General features: G+C 39.7%; 1 protein-coding gene across 2 annotated transcripts; it reads right to left on the reverse strand.

The window, feature by feature from the left end:
* Window positions 1-109: 109 nt before the first annotated feature.
* On the reverse strand, window positions 110-16756 carry LOC127423850 (leucine zipper putative tumor suppressor 3-like). Of its 2 annotated transcripts, none has more exons than XM_051668488.1 (6): window positions 16659-16756; window positions 14320-14874; window positions 11359-11898; window positions 9422-9742; window positions 5389-5619; window positions 110-3724 (listed from the first exon to the last, which is right to left on the reverse strand). In XM_051668488.1, the coding sequence occupies exons 2-6, from the start codon at window positions 14785-14787 to the stop codon at window positions 3077-3079; spliced, it is 2208 nt and encodes a 735-aa protein (XP_051524448.1). In that variant the 5' UTR covers window positions 14788-14874; window positions 16659-16756; the 3' UTR covers window positions 110-3076. The 2 variants fall into 2 exon arrangements, with proteins under 2 accessions (XP_051524448.1, XP_051524450.1); XM_051668490.1 differs by lacking the exon at window positions 16659-16756 and adding an exon at window positions 16309-16418.
* Window positions 16757-17142: the final 386 nt, after the last annotated feature.

Here is a 17142-nt window from a genome sequence, read left to right on the forward strand (position 1 = left end):
GTATTAATCTGTTACAAATAAACTGTATGTAAAAATACATACGTAGTAGTACCAATACTTGTTCTGCAAGCATTATGTGCCATAATTACTGCTTTAACTTGGTGTCTGAATTATCATGATACACTATGTGTAATTTTTTAAAAAAGGACAATGTTGATTTATTTGTCTTTATTGTTGAATGTATTGTTCATTGGGTGTGTTTTAAGCAAGTCATCACAGTAACATAAATACAAACAATAAAAGTATAAAAAGTATAAATCAATTAATTACATCATCAAATCAAGTCATAACATAGGAATAACATCAAAAGCAATACGGTTTTGAAAATGGTTGATGCACCATTTGACAAGTGAAAGGTTTTATATGTTAAATAAAAAATAAATAAAACAAACAAAGCTAAAATATCCGGCTTTATTATTTCACAATAATCAGAACGATGAAATAACAATTATGTTCATCTTTTCAAAATATTCACACGCAATATCTTGGTATACTGGAAATAACCATTTCACATAAATGACAGCCTGTCTCCCTACCCACAACACCGTGACACGTCACATCAAAACATCTGTAGCAGCATCTGTCCCTCTGAAACACACCGAGCCACTCACTCTTTTGCTCTGAACAACAGCAAAGACATTCCAGAAACAGTCATGTTGAATAAGGATTTAAATCAAATTGAAACCAAATTGAAACTAAATAAAAACTAACGTTTTCGCATTTTCAAGTACGTAATTCTGCCTCTGGCGACCACTAGTGGTCATGTTTAGTCACTGCAGTCAGTGGCGGTGTTGGGGACTGTTGCTCCCCTCTATTAACCCTGAAACATTCAACGATCCCTGAAGCATTAATGCTTCTCTCATCCCATAAAACACTCCGAACTAACACCAGTTTCCTTGAAACTGATCCTTCTTCTTCTTCCGAAAAATATATATCACTTTCTTTCTTTATATTAGAACTGCACAGACCAGGGGCGTAGATTCCGGGGGGATGGGGGAGAGGTCATCCCCAATATTTATACCATGATCAGTGGAAACATGGGTAAACGCTTTACGTTGCAAACCCCCACCCCTCCAATGTTCAAGCCAAATCAACACCCTTGGTACAGACCGTGAACTTTATTCACAGTAGCACCATATTTAATTTTTGGCGGTCGGGAATGACAGTGCGGCTGTGAGGGATTTACTTCGCAAATAAATAAATAACTAAATAAGATCGTTCCATTATATTTCAGTACACAACCCCCTGTAGTCTATCCCTCACAAAACATTTTATTTACGTCAGAAATAAAAAATGGTGCTACTGGGAATAAAGTCTATAATAGACTGTAATACTGGTTACAGACCTCTTTTTCCTTACGGGAGAAAGTCACCGAAAAATTACAATTCTCTCATTAATTACTCACCCTCATGCTGTTCCAAGCATTAAGGAGAATCTTCACAAAGCTTTTTGCATACAATAACAGTTCATGGTGACCACATGCAACTCTATATTCCTCACTGTATTCTATTGGGAGGAGAAGAGTTTCAGTAAGTGCAACATTTTGATCTGTTCCTCACACAAAGCTATTGTATGATTTCAAAAGACTTGGAATATGGACCTATTTTATGAGCTTTTTAGGAGCTTGAATGACCTAATATCCAGTGTTGGGAAGTTAGTAATCCACTAATTACTAGTTACTTCTATAAAACTTTAATTAGATTGCTTTACTGGTTGTTTCATCAAAAAGTAATCACATTACAAATGACTTTACATTTAACTCTCTTTCTAAAACAATTTTCACAGGAAAGTGTTTGTTTTTGTGCTCCACAAATTTCAAGTAATGTCTATAGACCATTTCAAGAATGTAAACAAAAACAAATGAATTAGAACGGTCCAAACGTATTTCCGGATCCTTTCAACAAAGTCTCATTTTCAAGGCAAGTCAGTCCACTCAGTGGCTGTTTTTGGAACACTCTTGGGCAGTTTGGGCAGCTATTTTTCTATGTAATCGAGCATCATGCCAGTGCAGCTCCTGTCTATTTGAATGGGGAAAGACTGAAATGTCCAAAATGGTTGGTCAAGATTACGATAAAAGAACATATTTAAAATAAGCATTACAATTTTATTGGTCCGAGGTGCGTGTGGCGCCGGCTTCGCTTGAGCGGCCCGGCCGCGACACATGCTCCAATCCCCGGCGTCGAATCTAACACGCACTGGACCCTCAGTGTTCCGTTCCTGGACCCGCGGAGACGCCAGCAGGTACAGACCGGTCTCCCGAGGAGAGGCACGCTCTGTGTTTAAAGGCAGCGGTGATGAGGCTGTATTTTTTTCGCTGACTGTTGGCTGCCGTTAGGCGTTCCAATTTCTTCCATTCATTTTAATAAAAGTGGCCCGTCTCTGCTAAATTCTCTCTGTTTTGACAAGCAGGAAATGTTCATGGAACAGTGACGTCACAAACAAACAGTCCTTGAAATGGTCTATATTTCCACCTTGTTCATTTTCCTTTAGCTGTCACAGACACACAGATGCACAAAATTTGTGTTTTAAATACTGTATATTCTACATAAATAACATTACTTAAGAAATGTGTAACCTACACATTGTACTGTAAAAGTAATTAACTTAATCATAAATCAGTAACCATAATCTGATTACAATAATTTAAATTTAAATGAGTTACATTACTTTGGACTAAAAGTAAATAGATTCGAATTTGTAATCAGATTATGCCCAACACTGCTGGTTTTGTATGAAAAAGAGCTGTGTGAAGATTCTTCAAAAATCTTCCATTTATGATCCACAGAATAAAATAACAGCATACAGATTCGGAGTAAATAATGAAAGAATTTTCATTTTTGGTTGAACTATTCTTTCAATATCACTGTCGCCAAAAGCTCAGCTCTTTAAATGCTGGAGTGCAGAATGTGTGCGTTTGCGTCTGACAGGGTCACTTCTATCTCGCCAGCACATTAAGTGTAATTATCTTTGTTCGGCTTCTAGCTCTGCAGTCTTTAGTGCCTGTCTGGGTCATCAAACAGAACTTATGAACTTCATTTCATTTGTCTCTGTTGAACAGACGCAGATTGTCTCAACTCTAAATCTCCGTGGACTCAATCCGCTCCAAGCGAGAAGGTCCCGGCCATGATGGAGCGAGCTGGTGCAGGGCCGGAGGTTTGGCATCATCTACGGTCGGGGACAGAGTGACATTTACTGGTACGGGAATGGAGACACTGATGGGCGGCGGCGAGCTGGGAGTCGTGGTGAGTGTAGCTCCAAGCTGCCCGACACGTTCCTCCAGCGCCTGGTTCCTCTGAAGCGTTTCCACGTAACTGAGCTGCAGCTGCGCCTGGTACTTTAGCACGCGCTCTTTCTCGTCCTGCCAGGTGTGGCGCTCTTGAGCGAAAGTGAGTGCTTGTCGTTCCCGCTGCTGTCGCTCGAGGTGCAGCTCCCCCTGCAGGCGCTCCAGCTGACGCCGCAGTTCCCCCGCCTCCTGCCTCTGTGCTTTAGCCTCGTCGCTCTGCAGGCTCAAGAAAGTGTCGACGGTGGCGCTGAGGGGTGTGAGCGCGGTCAGGGTGTCAGCCGTGCGGGGCGAATGGAGGCCGGCCCACGGTAAGCTACTGTTGCCACTGATGCCGCTCAGACCGACGACACGATCGTTTCTGCAGCTCAGCTCGCTCAGAGCGCGTTTGAGACCCAGAACCTCGGCTTCAAAAACAACCAGCTTGTCACGCAACATGGACACCTGCAAAGAGATGAATGAAACATTTAAAGCATATGTTCACTTTTGATTCAACTTCTCTACACTTTTGATCTGTTGTGTCAGATTTGTTCAGAAAGTGATATGTGAAGGTAAACAGACTGTCTTCAGGAAACAAAAAGTGCAATTCAAAGTACCAAAAGTACAAGGTAGAATAGATTATTTGTGACAAAGCAACAGTGAAAGATTTATTTTGCTTAAAGGAATATTTCGGGTTCAATACAAATAACGCAAAATGTTGATTGCCACAAAAATTAATTTTTGACTTGTGTTCCAGTGAGACACTTACAATAGAAGTCAATGGGGCCAATCCGTAAACATTAAAATACTCACTGTATAGCCACAAGATGTAAACAATATTTGTGTTAACATGATTTTACTGTCATAAAATCGCTTGCAAACCTTTTTAGCGTAAAGTCATATCCAATTTTACAACATAGTTGCCATGATGATGTAATGCTGTAAACCCTTAAACCCTAAAACGACTGTAAAAACGACGATATAAAGACCTTTAAAGCACAAATAATACACCGAACAATTAATGTAAGTACTTTTATAAAATTATAAGCGTCACATTTCTGCCTTTAAACCCTCTAAAAATTGCTCCCCATTGACTTCCATTGTAAGTGTCTCACTGGAACACACATTTGTGCTTTTTTTAAAGAAAAGGACATTTTTATTTAATTTAAAATGTTTGTGGTAATCAACAATACAACATTTACGCTGTAATAAGTTACAGCGTAAATGGGCAAGAAGTTACAATTTACACACTACAAAATATTTAAGCGTTGCATCATCAAACTTAGGTGACTTAGGTAACCCTACTTACAATTAACTAAATATTTACGCAAGCCTCCGACCAGGAATAACGTCTGGATTTAAAATCAAACTGACAGAGTGACATCAACATCTCATGTTTTGTGTGACAGACTTTCAGAGCTACATGATGATGACATTTACCCTTGTTTGTATTTACGAGAGAGAACATTATGTAAAAAAATGATTTCTTAGCAGCTCTTCAGTATGAAACCGATCTAAACGTTGCACTTTCTGGAGTACGTCGACCGCTGTCACTGGCCTGCAGTTTCAACACATACAGAATATATAGGATATTAAAATGAATAAATGTCCATTTGTCCAGTCTGTTGTATTATTTACTCATTGTCCCTTATTCATGTTAGATGCAGTTCCTGAATACTAGTATTTCCATATTTAAATACCCATATTTTTTGGCATATCTTAATTCAATGGAAATGTTATTTATTACCGCTGACAGATACGTGAGACAAAAAAGGTTTGAATATCAACTGTAAAAGATAAAACTGAAATGCACAAATGTGAAGGCTGCTTGGATCAATACAGGTAAATGTAATATTATGCAACTACACATTGCTTTATAGAGAGCTTACAATCTACTAGCTACAGTAAGTCTTGTGTTAAGAACTGCTGGAGCAACCAAATGAAGCACTGACTTACAGTACTTGCAAACTAACTAGTAGTGTTAATGCACAGCTGATGCAGCCCTACCAAGCTCTCTAGAACTGCATGGAGTCCCTCCTTCAATGCAAGTCTATGGGATTTTCTCAGGTGAAAACACTGGATTTAAGTATGTAAGTGTAATGTGTGTGTGTGTTTTGAGATGTTTGTACCTCTGTCAGTGTTCTCTTGAGTTCTCCCTCACATCTCTCCAGCTCTCGGTTCTTGTTGGTGTACGAGTCCTTCAGGCTGATCATGGCCTCCTCTCTCTCCTTCAGCTGGGCGTTCAGCTCCTTCAGCTGACCCCTGAGGGCCACCATCTCCCCCACCCGCTGGGTCACCTCGTTCTGACTCTCCCTCAACTGCTGCTTGAGCAGAGAAATCTCACCTGCTTTCTGACACAACTGAACAATAGAAAGCACATTCACATTCCAGACTAGGGATGGGAATCCTAAGGAATTTAATGATTCCGGTTCCGATTCCTCATAAGGATTCATAAGGCCTTAACAGTTCCATTAATGATTCTTTTAGTATCTTTGAGGAAGGATTATTAGCAAATATAAAATGCAATTCTTATCACATTTACTGCCCTTGTCAGTCTGTTACCAAATGATGAGATAATTTCAGATTTCAACAGAACTGATATAACAGAAATGAATGTTATACAATTGTTATAAAAGGCGTGTTTACACAGATTTAGAGGCATAAATGCAATCTAATGATTTGTCTATTAAACAATATATCACATACATTCATTTATTCTTTTATAAAAAATATACTGATTACAACAGAACTCATGAGGTGAATCTCCCCATACAGACATCTGATTGAATAATGTATAGCCATATCTGGACCTTCATATAAAATTATAGTTCATATATTTGAACAGATACTGTACTGTATGTGCATATTCAAATTCCAGTAGAATTTGGACAAATATTTGTAACATACTGTGTATGAAAACTGCCATTTTTTAAAGTATTTTAAATAGAGCTGGACTGATGCCCATACCGATAACTAAGGTGGTTGAAAAGGCTGATTACCGACCAACTGTCCGATAGTTTTTAAAAATCGATTAATTGAATGTTACAATTTTGTATTAGTCTTTCCTTACTATGATGGGCACAGAGTAGACATAGAGGCTACAAGAGTCCAAAATGAATAAAATCCCAGGTGCGTGTTTATTGTGCAACCAAAATCCCAATAATAACCAGAAAAAATGATTTGGTGCAGAACGCGGGACTTTTGATTCTAAACAAGAGTGAAATACATCAAGGACTCTTATTTTGCTTTCAGCTCACACAAACGCACATGGGAAACAAAACATGCACTCTTACAATCATCTACATTGTATTACAATAGTTTCACTATAAAGTAAACATTGTCATATGGGTAAATATAACTTTATGAGCAGTAATCAATAGTAGATCATCAGCAATCACTTGTCAAATGAATGAACGTTACATTTATATAGTGCTTTTCTGACACTACACTCAAAGTGCTTTACAAAGTGAACAGGGGACTCTCCTCAAACACCACCACTGTGCAGCACCACCTGGATAATGTGACGGCAGACATAGTGCACCAGTATGCTCACCACACACCAACTATTGGTGGAGAGGAGAGAGTAGAGTTATAGAGCCAATTAATGGATGGGGATAATTAAGAGGCCATGATTAAAAAGGGCCAGTGGGGGTAATTTAGCCAGGACACCAGGGTTACACCCCTACTCTTTACAAAAAGTGCTCTAGGATTTTTATTGACCACAGAGAATCAGGACCTCAGTTTAACATCTCATCCAAAGGACAGTGCCTTTTTACAGTATAGTGTCCCCATCACAATATTTGGGCAACAGGACCTATATACAGTCAGGGGGCCCAGAATACCTTGCCCTGCATTCAGTATATGATGTCAATACACAAGTTTACATTTACGAGAGGAAACATTATGTAAAGCACTTACTACTAAACTTACTACCAAACGGTGCACTTGCCAGGGTGCATCACCCATTGTCAAGTTTCAACACATGCAAAATATCGTACATATGTAACCGGTCCTGCTAGACCCGCTCTGAGCGGGATTCGAACCGGTGTCAGCCGGCATGGGAGGTGGGCGTGCTAGCGAGGAGGCTAAAGACTACAGCCTCTAGCGTCAGTCGCTAGTGCGCCTCTTGAGGCCAGGGGAGTGAGGTTTACCAACACACTCTTACGGCGAAATTGTCAGGATTTGTACGACTTTTCTAAATTTGGCTAATTCATATGATATCGTGTGACTGCACTCGTTTGAATCCCTATGACTTTCACTACAACCAGTGATGTTGCTGGACATCGTGTCCATTTAATACACGACAGTTACTTGCTTCTGTCACACACAACAGCTTCCTATCATGTTTACACACTCTACTGACTGGTTAAGTTTAGATAAGGGGTTTGGGTAAGGGCATAATATTAATAAGTATGTCCTTATCGCCTCGTGTCCTTAGAATTTGCACGTGATGAAGTCGTACGAGTTTATGCGAACAACATCGTGCGAGACCATACGAAATAGCCAACTCATAAATTATGTACAACTTTTCATGAGATCGGGTTGGGTTTACACACAGCTGTGCAGCAGCTATCACGTACCAGCTGGCTCCCGTTACATATCGGATATTAAAATCAATCAATGTCAATTTTCCTAGCCTGTTGTATAAGTGTTTATTTACTGCCCCTTATTAATTTTAGATAAAGTTACTAAAAATAGTTATTTACACAGGCTATTTATTAAATCATATTAATTAATCATTAAAATATTTATTAAATAAGTAAGCGGAGACCTCTTGTATCACCATGAAGGGGTTATTTTGTGATAACATCTGACTGACTGTACATTACCCCGCTTATTACACGGCTACTAACCAAATAAATAAATACACGAACATAAAATATTGTTTTGGGTTGAAATGATGTCATTTGAGAAGAAAGAAAACACTGAATAGCTAAAATCAACCTCCGGTTTGCGTCAGAATTTTGTTGGTGTTTATTTTGTTATTAATGAATGTCTGACTGCTAACTATGCATCTTATTACAAGACTGCTTGCCAAATAAATAAATAAATGCACATTAAAAATGTTTTTGAGTTGAAATTATTTTATTAGCTTACTTGTACTGATCACAAAGTGAGGCGAGAAGCAGGAGAGATGACTCACAGAACCGGATGAACGGTCTGATATGTGGATGTGCGGTTGTTACAGACCAATATCTGACCACTAGATGGCGCCATTGACCAATCAGAATCCAGTATTCCAAGCCGCCGTTAATAAATAAGTTTATTACGTATCATATTTTAGTAGGAATATAATTTTTTACAGCTGACAGTTAGGTGAGCAAACAAGGTTTGCACTTCTGTGCACAAATATGAAGGCTGTTTATTGGATCAATACAGATAGGTGTAATATTATGCAACTATGCATTACTTTACAGAGAACCTACAATCTACTGACTAAGTGTTGTGTTAAGAACTGCTGGTGCAACCAAATTAAGCACTGACTTAGTTACAAACTTAAAAGAAGTTACTAAGCCCTTAGTGTGAACTTTACGTCCCAACTTAAGAGAGAACTTACGCACAGCTGGTGCAACCCTACCCAGAAGGGTTTTGGCCACAGAGGGAATCAAGGAATAATAATTTTTTTTAAAACTATCTGCAACCTTCAGCATCGATTTTTTACGATAATCAATAGTTCCAAAAAGCAACTATCTGCACCGATTAATCAGTAAAAACGATATATCGGTCGACCTCTAATTTTGAAATATATGTTGCATATATGTACAAGTATGTGGCTTTTTTATTTCAGTGAAAACCATATATGAACATTTATTTCATATACATATGTGTTTTGCATATATTGCCATCCCAACCCTAATCCAGACTGAAGAATAATCCGATTATTCAGGCCATTATTAGAGGTGCCCAACCTGAAATTATACACTCCCTGAGATTTGATGTAATGTGCAAACCTTTCAGTAAATATAATGAATAATAGTCTAATTTGTATTTACTTTCATTTCAAGTTTTTGTATATATACAAACCTGTGCAGGTTCAAATCTACAACCTTTTGGTTATTAGCCAGATAATAGATACTAGACTTATTAACAATGTTGGTACTGTGTTGGGTCACCACATCTTGAGTTTCGTTTTGTTTTGTGTCTGTGTTGTGCTCCTCTCACCTCCCACTTGGTCTCCTCCAGACGGGGCAGAATATCGGCCTGCTCCTTTCTGTAATCCAGACACTTTCTCTCCAGCTCTTCTCTCTGGGCAAGCAGAGTGCTGATCTCCACCTGCAGTCGCCCTTTATCCTGCTGCAGACGGGCGATGTGTGCCTGCAGAGCATGCTGTGTGCGCTGAGCCCGACGGGTCACCTGCTGCAGACGGCCTACGTAGTTCTGCCTCAACTCCTCCATCTCACGCTCCCACACGCCCTGTTTCTCCTCAAACACCTGCACGATGGCCGCCTCACTCTGGTCCAGGTTACGACGCATGTGCAACACCTGAGGAAGACAAGTGAACAATGTGCACTGTAGTTTGCTCATATGGTGATATGATAAGAAAAAAACTATTGCTGTCAATCAATTGAAAAATCAGCATTCCCACTCTTTTTGACCGATGAATTTCCATGACTTGTCCAATTGTTTGATATCATTTGATATCATTTTATTTCTGAATTATTTTCCTTTTTTTATTCAGTTTAATAAATTTTTAATATTTTTTTTATTACTTTTTATTCTCATTTGTTGTTTTTAATTGGATTCGATTTTTATGTATCCTGTATTTTCTTTATCATTTTTATGCAAAGCACTTTGAATTACCATTGTTTGACATGTGCTATAGAAATAAACTTGCCTTGCGAGTTGTGATCACTGGATGGGGATATATAAGATTTTTATTTTTTAGTTTTTGAGGTCCAAAAATCACAATGTTAAAATTCCCTGATATTTCCAAGTTCACCATGACCGTGGGAAAACTGAAAAGCTTATTCAAATTAAATGCATTATATGCAAATTAATTAATCAAATGAATCACAAATAATCGCATATATAAAAATTTCCTGAGAAAAGCCCCTAAATGAGGATAATTAAAAACATTATATCATGCATCGTAGCATTAGATGAGTAAATCATTAAAATGACATTCCAAATGGCTCTAGAAGTCAATATATTTGTTTTTGTTTCTAGAAAAGTCTTTGAAAAGTCATGGATTTTTTTTTAAAATCAGCATCAAGATTTTAGGTTACAATTTATGCGACTGTTTAATGGAAAGTGTTTCTTTTTAAGTCCTTTATGACCATTTATTTTACATTTTTCGCCTTTTTTTAATCAACAGTAGTTCAAGAGCTCATAAATGATGCATGCATAATAATTATACAAATATTAGCGAAATGATCTAGTTAAAATGCTTTTAGATGGAGTATAGCATGCCACACCACAGGACATGTCAACTTTCCTAAAGCATTACAGGCCTACTAGATGAAAACACATTTAATTAAAAAATGTATTCAAATGAACTGCATGATATACTGATTAATTCTTCAAATTAATCACAAATAATCAGATTATTTCTGGCACTAGAAGTCAATACATCTTTTTTTGTTTTTTTTTCTCAAAATGTCCAAGTCCATGGAATTTTTTAGTTAACATCAAGATTTGATTTTATAATGTACCTGTATATGGATTTAAGCGAAAGTGTATATTTTAGATGCTGTAACTGGTCACCATTTCTCTGAAGTCTTTCACCATTTTTCATTGACTTTTTGCCTTCTCTAGTTAAATTTAAAAAACACTGCACTCCTGCATGAGAAAAAACAGAGAGATGGGATGCAACGGTCAAAGACGTCTGACTAGTGCATGTTTCCATTGCAAAACAATTGAAAAACAGCACAGATGGACACAAAGTGCATTTGGTGTGAACAGCCCCTAATAATTATAAAATAATTTAGGTGGAGTATAGCATTTCACACCACATGACATGTCAACTTTCCAAAAGTATTTCTTGTCAACTATCTGAAAACACATTCAAAATAGTTGCAGTGATTTGTTTTTGTTTTTTTATAAAATGTGGTGTAACTTCATTCCGGATCGTTCCACCGCTTGCCATCTGTGACCCTCACCTCCTGCTCCTTCTCCCAGAGTCTGTCCGCCAGGTCTTGGATGATGTCATCAGTTGATGGCGAGGGCTGGACCGTTCCAGTGGTGTCGGTCAGATGACAGAGTCTCCGATAAGACAAGCAGCTCTTGCCAGAGGAGGACTGGCTGCTGTCTGACACACTCAGGCCGTTCTGATACTTCGGTTTGTCCACTTTATCCAGCGCAGCCACTGTGGTGCCCAGTCTGTTGATGTGGCTGGTTGAGGCACTGAGCGGGCCGAGAGCTTGCGGGGCTCCGTAACTCAAACTTGGCCCTGCGTAGGTGGGCAAACTTGTCAGAGAGTTCCGTCCCGAGTCAGACATGCCGCCCTGTTCATCAGTCCCACCGGACGGGTCTCTATCTGGACTGTCCTGCTCACAGAGGGATTGTGGGGCATCCGAGCCGCCTCCGCTCCCAGCGGAAGGAGCTCCACCTCCAGACTGGCCAACCAGGTTCTGCATGGAGTGAAAGCTCTTGGGCACCACGGGTTTAAAGGCGGAAGGCCGAACCAGCGCAGAAGTGTTCTGAAAGAGAAAATAAAGCAGAATTTCTATGTAGTGCACAATTACACAGTCCTCAAAAAGTCTGCCCATAAAATAAATAAAAAAAGACAGATGCCATTATTAATCATGTTTATACTATCCTTCACTATTTTCAATCCTGCTGCTGTGCCCAGGTGTAGCCTACTTCCCTAAAGATCACATTTTTATGACAAACTCTTCTTGGGTGACGTTTTGCGCTCGTCATATATTATCAAGTATGGATAATTAATGAATCGAGAGACTTGTTTCTCCTCTCACCTGTGTTCATGTTCATTGTATTTTCTGACTTTTTTGCCATTGACACACAAGTGCCAGCTTTACAGGTCACATACAGATGTTGCGCTTCAAAAATCTCCCGGATATTTAGAGGCAGTTTTGAAATCCAGGCTGGAAGTTTTGTTCAAATCCAAAAAAAGACGACATGTCCAGGAAAAAGAGGATGTTTGGTCACCCTATAATAGACTGTCACATTATAATACATGCCATAATAAATTATTTATTTTACCAATAGTTTTATTTATTTTACATGGAAATAATGGTTAATTTAATGCTAAGAAATGGAGAAATCAAATAGTTATGCATGATAGGAATTAATTCTCTCGCTGCTCCCAATAACGCACAGATTATGAGAAGCGAAATAAACATATTTAGAACAGAAAAAAATCCCTCAAAAGGTAATAATAACTTTTTGAATTATTTAAAATAGTAAAGGTAAATATGCTGTTATGATGTCTATTAACAACAAAGTGTCTGAACATTCTTTGTTTATCCGTTACATGTTCAATGTGCCGTTACAAAAGAAGAAGAAGAAGATGAAGAAGAAGAAAGACACGGCCTGATTCTGAGCAACAGCCAGAATACGCTTCAAGTTTGCCGGTAGAAGTTTGGCTTCTATGCAATAAACAAGGCTATTGGTTATAGTGTGACCAAATCATGTAGCGTTGGGTTGCGCTACACCGCTACTTGCTGGAAAAAGTAGTTCGCTACTGGAAAAGCTACACTGTTTCAAAAGCAGCTAAGCTACTGTCAAGCTACTGAAAAATGTAGTTAAGTTAGTAGCGCCGCTACTTGTAGTTAGCTTCTCCTCAACACTGTAACTTTCTTTGCATGGAAAAAATATGCAATTAAGGTGAATGGTGACTGCCACCTTAACACTAATCCATTTACGTTTGAAACCTTTTTTTAGTTTCCTATTCGTCATCATTTTCCAAAGTATGCGGTTATGGAGAGCATTTTGTAATGTTTTTGTTATCGATGGAGGAAAAATGCTGTTCCTGTGGGGATGAGAAGCGTAAACGTAGCGCAATGAATGTGTTTTGAAACAAAAACTGATTAAGTGTAGATGCGACCAAAAACCTCTAATGATAAGATACTAGACTATAATTTGACTCTAATTGGATGTACTGTTATGTCGTCTTCTACAGTAAAGAACATAGGTGTTATACAGTATTTGATAGGAATCTGTCCTTTGAAAATCACATTTCCAGTGTTTGTAGAACAGCGTTCTTCCACCTCAGAAATATTGCTATGTTACGACACATGCTCTCTGTTTCTGATGCCGAAAAACTAATTCATGCATTCATGACCTCAAGAATAGATTATTGTAATGCATTACTGGGAGGATGTTCAGCAAGATCAATAAATAAGCTTCAATTGATTCAAAATGCAGCTGCCAGAGTGCTGACTAGAACCAAGAAATATGCTACTTTGGCTACCTGTTAAGTTTTGTATTAACTATAAACTTCTGCTTATTCCTTAAATGCTTTGAATGGTTTAGCTCCACAGTACTTAAGTGACCTTCTACCATGCTATATTCCATCACGTTCATTACGATCATAAAATTCTGGCCTGTTAATAATACATAGAATATTAAAATCCACAAAAGAAAGTAGATCCTTTTCTTATTTGGCTCCTAATCTATGGAATAGCCTTCCTAGCAGTGTTCGGGACTCAGACACACTCTCTCAGTTTAAGTCTAGACTAAAGGCTCATCTATTCAGTCAGGCATACTCTTAATTTATCCATCAACTCATAGTTATGCTGCATTAGTCAACACTCCTCATATTCTATAACTCTGCTTTTAAATTGAATGTCATCTATGCTAATACTATTTTATTTGTTTTCTTGTCTCATCCTCGGGATTCATATCCTGAGGTTGCCAGATCCAGCTCCGGTCCAGCCCGATGTCCACTTCCACTGATATGGGTCGCTGAATGATGACTTAATAACCTTGGAGATTATGGTAGATCTGTCTCAAAGTTTATATATTATCATTAAAAATATATTTCTGATTTACAAATGGATGGGATTTTTTAGTTTAAAAAAAAAAGCCTACTCTTAGAATAGAAGGAAAGACAATAACATTAGAGAATAGAAGTGCATCCTTTACTGCTTCAGTCATACCTGCTCGAGTTTCCCAGAGACGGTGAGAATCTTGGGAGGTGTGCGACTGTCTCTCTTGGTATTGTTGCCGTCTCTGCCCTTCACTGGTGCCACACTGTCATGATTCTTCTCTCCACTATGACCCACGACGTTACCGCAGGCATCCAGAGACACCCCTCCTCCAGCCCTGTGTCCATCCCTGTGACCCGCGCCTTTACCCTCCAGACCATTGCCGTTGGTGGGAAGCCGCTCCAGGTGAGATGAGGCACTGTTGAGCTGGACTCGATCCGTGGTGATACTGCTGCCCCCTCGCTCATTACTGGAGCCCTCCGAGGTGGATGGAGGTGCATGGAGACGCTCGGCGCTGGAGCTGCGGTCGGTGGGCCTGCGGCGGGAGAGGGGCGGACCACGAGGGAGTGTGGTGCGCGTGCCCACGCTCTTCATGGCAAACTCCTGCTCGCCGGCCACCCCGCTGCCAACACTGCCCATCCTGCAGGAACCCGAGCGTCAGTCAAACCCTCAACCATCTGTATGAGCCATTACAGCTGTCGTACCTCCAGTCAGATGACTTGAACACTACAGAGAGAGGAAAACAGAGATACTACATTAACCTTCATTCATTTCCCTGCTGAAAAAAAAAACTGTTTAAAACAGCCTAAGATGGTTTGCTGGTCTTAGCTGGTTTATGATGGTCTCTGAGCCTGGTCAAGCTGGTGCTCAGCTATTTTAACAAGTCGACAAGATGGAGCAGCTAAAATGCACACAAAACCCCTCTAAAACCAGACCGGCTAACCAGCTTAGTCTGTTTTTTGTTTTTTTTTCAGCAGGGTTAGTGGACGTTTTTTATCCAAATTGACTTACAAATACAGTATGTAATACAACAGAAGTGATTCATTTTAAAGGAAGTTAAGTTAAGCTCAGTCGACAGTATTTGTGGCATAATGTTGATTACCACAAAAATGAATTTCGACTCGTCCCTCCTTTTCTTAAAAAAAAAAAAAAAGCACAAATGTGTGTTCCAGTGAGACACTTACAATGGAAGTCAATGGGGTCAATCTGTAAACATTAAAATACTCACTGTTTCAAAAGTATAGACACAAGACATAAACAATATGTGTGTTAACATGATTTTACTGTGATATGTTTCTGCTTGTCAAATACAAAAAAGTAATATGCTGGTATTAGAGTGCAGACCCAGAGTCTGTCCACAAGCATCAGCACCTTGAACTTAACTGGAAGCCATATTGCTCCATAATGAAGATTCAGGCTTATGTTTGACACAAAATGAAGGCAAATGTCAGATCCTTGCAAATGCAAACATCACTGTTGATGCCATGCAAGACACAGAAGCTTTTTGATGATATCACAATGAGTTCCAGCAGCACGAGCAGCCAACGGGGGGTTCACACTGAGAGTTCTGAGAGTTCTGCTGGCATTACCTCATCTGTCATCACACACACACACACATTAACATTGGCACCTTAACTTATGGGCTTTATGGTAAACAAACACTTTTATGGGGTCTGAATAACCTCATACCACCCTTAGAAACCTCAACTGCTAAACAACAATGCAAATGCACAACATACACAATAATCTCATCTGACCAATCTGAATGATCAATACCTCACACCTTTCCACCTCACAGCTTCAGGAGAGATTATGAAGAAAATGAGTCCATCTCTTTCTCATTTAGAAAAACACAGGGCACACAGAACGTGTCGCTGAGCCTGTGTGTGTGTGTGTGTGTGTGTGTGTGTGTGTGTGTGTGTGTCCACACAAAAGATTCCTCAACAACACACATCCTCACCGCCTTTCATGTGCTCTATTGTTATCACAAAGATGAATAACAATCCACAGCACCCTCTGAGACCATTTGAGCACATGGAAACACGCTCTCCATACCATACAGGCTGCTCACACACACTCTCCATTTTCTGCTCACTGACAACAATCAGAGGCAGAGCTGCTCTCCAAACCTCCAAAAATATCACACAAACAAAGACGCACCTTGAAGATGGTCTGATGTTCTCCATCCTTCGCACTGTCAACGCATTACATAATGCTCACTGGCTTTATCTGAGAGAGAATGAGAGAATGGAGGCGCATCTTGACACTGCTTTACTTCCAGTCGAGTGAGTCGCAGTGATAGTCGAGCTACAGTGAATCACAGCCCCATTTCCTTCTAATGTCTCTCTCCCTCCCGCCCTCTCTCTCTTTCTCTCTCTCTCTCTATTCTCCATCTATTCCTCTAATATCAGACAGCAGTCTTTAAATATCGATAGCTAATCGACAAATTAAATGAACGACATGAAGCGCGAAAACCAGCCAGTCTGACGCGTCTGTGTTCGTATACTCACTGTTTCAGAACCGCGGACAGCGCCCGCGTCACACACACACCAGCCGGTACCGTCTTGTCCTCAGCGGGTCCATATAAACTGAACGGTGTGTAGATTGAGAGGACCTGGTGTCGGGTGATGAGAGTCAGCTGAGCCACACACCCACCTCCGCCCCGCCCCTCTGCCACACGCCAGAAACGCCCCCCAAGAAACCCCGACGGCACCGCGCATGCGCGTAGTATATCAGTCAGTCAGGCCGCACATAGGTGGGCAAGTAGCTATACTATGCGCATGCGCACTTCATGGTCCATGATCCAGCTAGTAATGTACTGAGTCTGATAATACAAGCCATATAATGAATATAAGGTGTCAAACTGAACCAGGGTGTGAATTTTTTAATGTTTTAATAAGAACAACATTTCTGCCCTTGATATTCCACGTTTTCCTCAATATTCCATTGATATTCCATCTACTTCCAAAGGAAACATTTTTGTATCCCTGCTAC

Source organism: Myxocyprinus asiaticus, chromosome 33 (assembly GCF_019703515.2).
Source record: "Myxocyprinus asiaticus isolate MX2 ecotype Aquarium Trade chromosome 33, UBuf_Myxa_2, whole genome shotgun sequence".
Lineage (NCBI taxonomy): Eukaryota > Metazoa > Chordata > Actinopteri > Cypriniformes > Catostomidae > Myxocyprinus > Myxocyprinus asiaticus.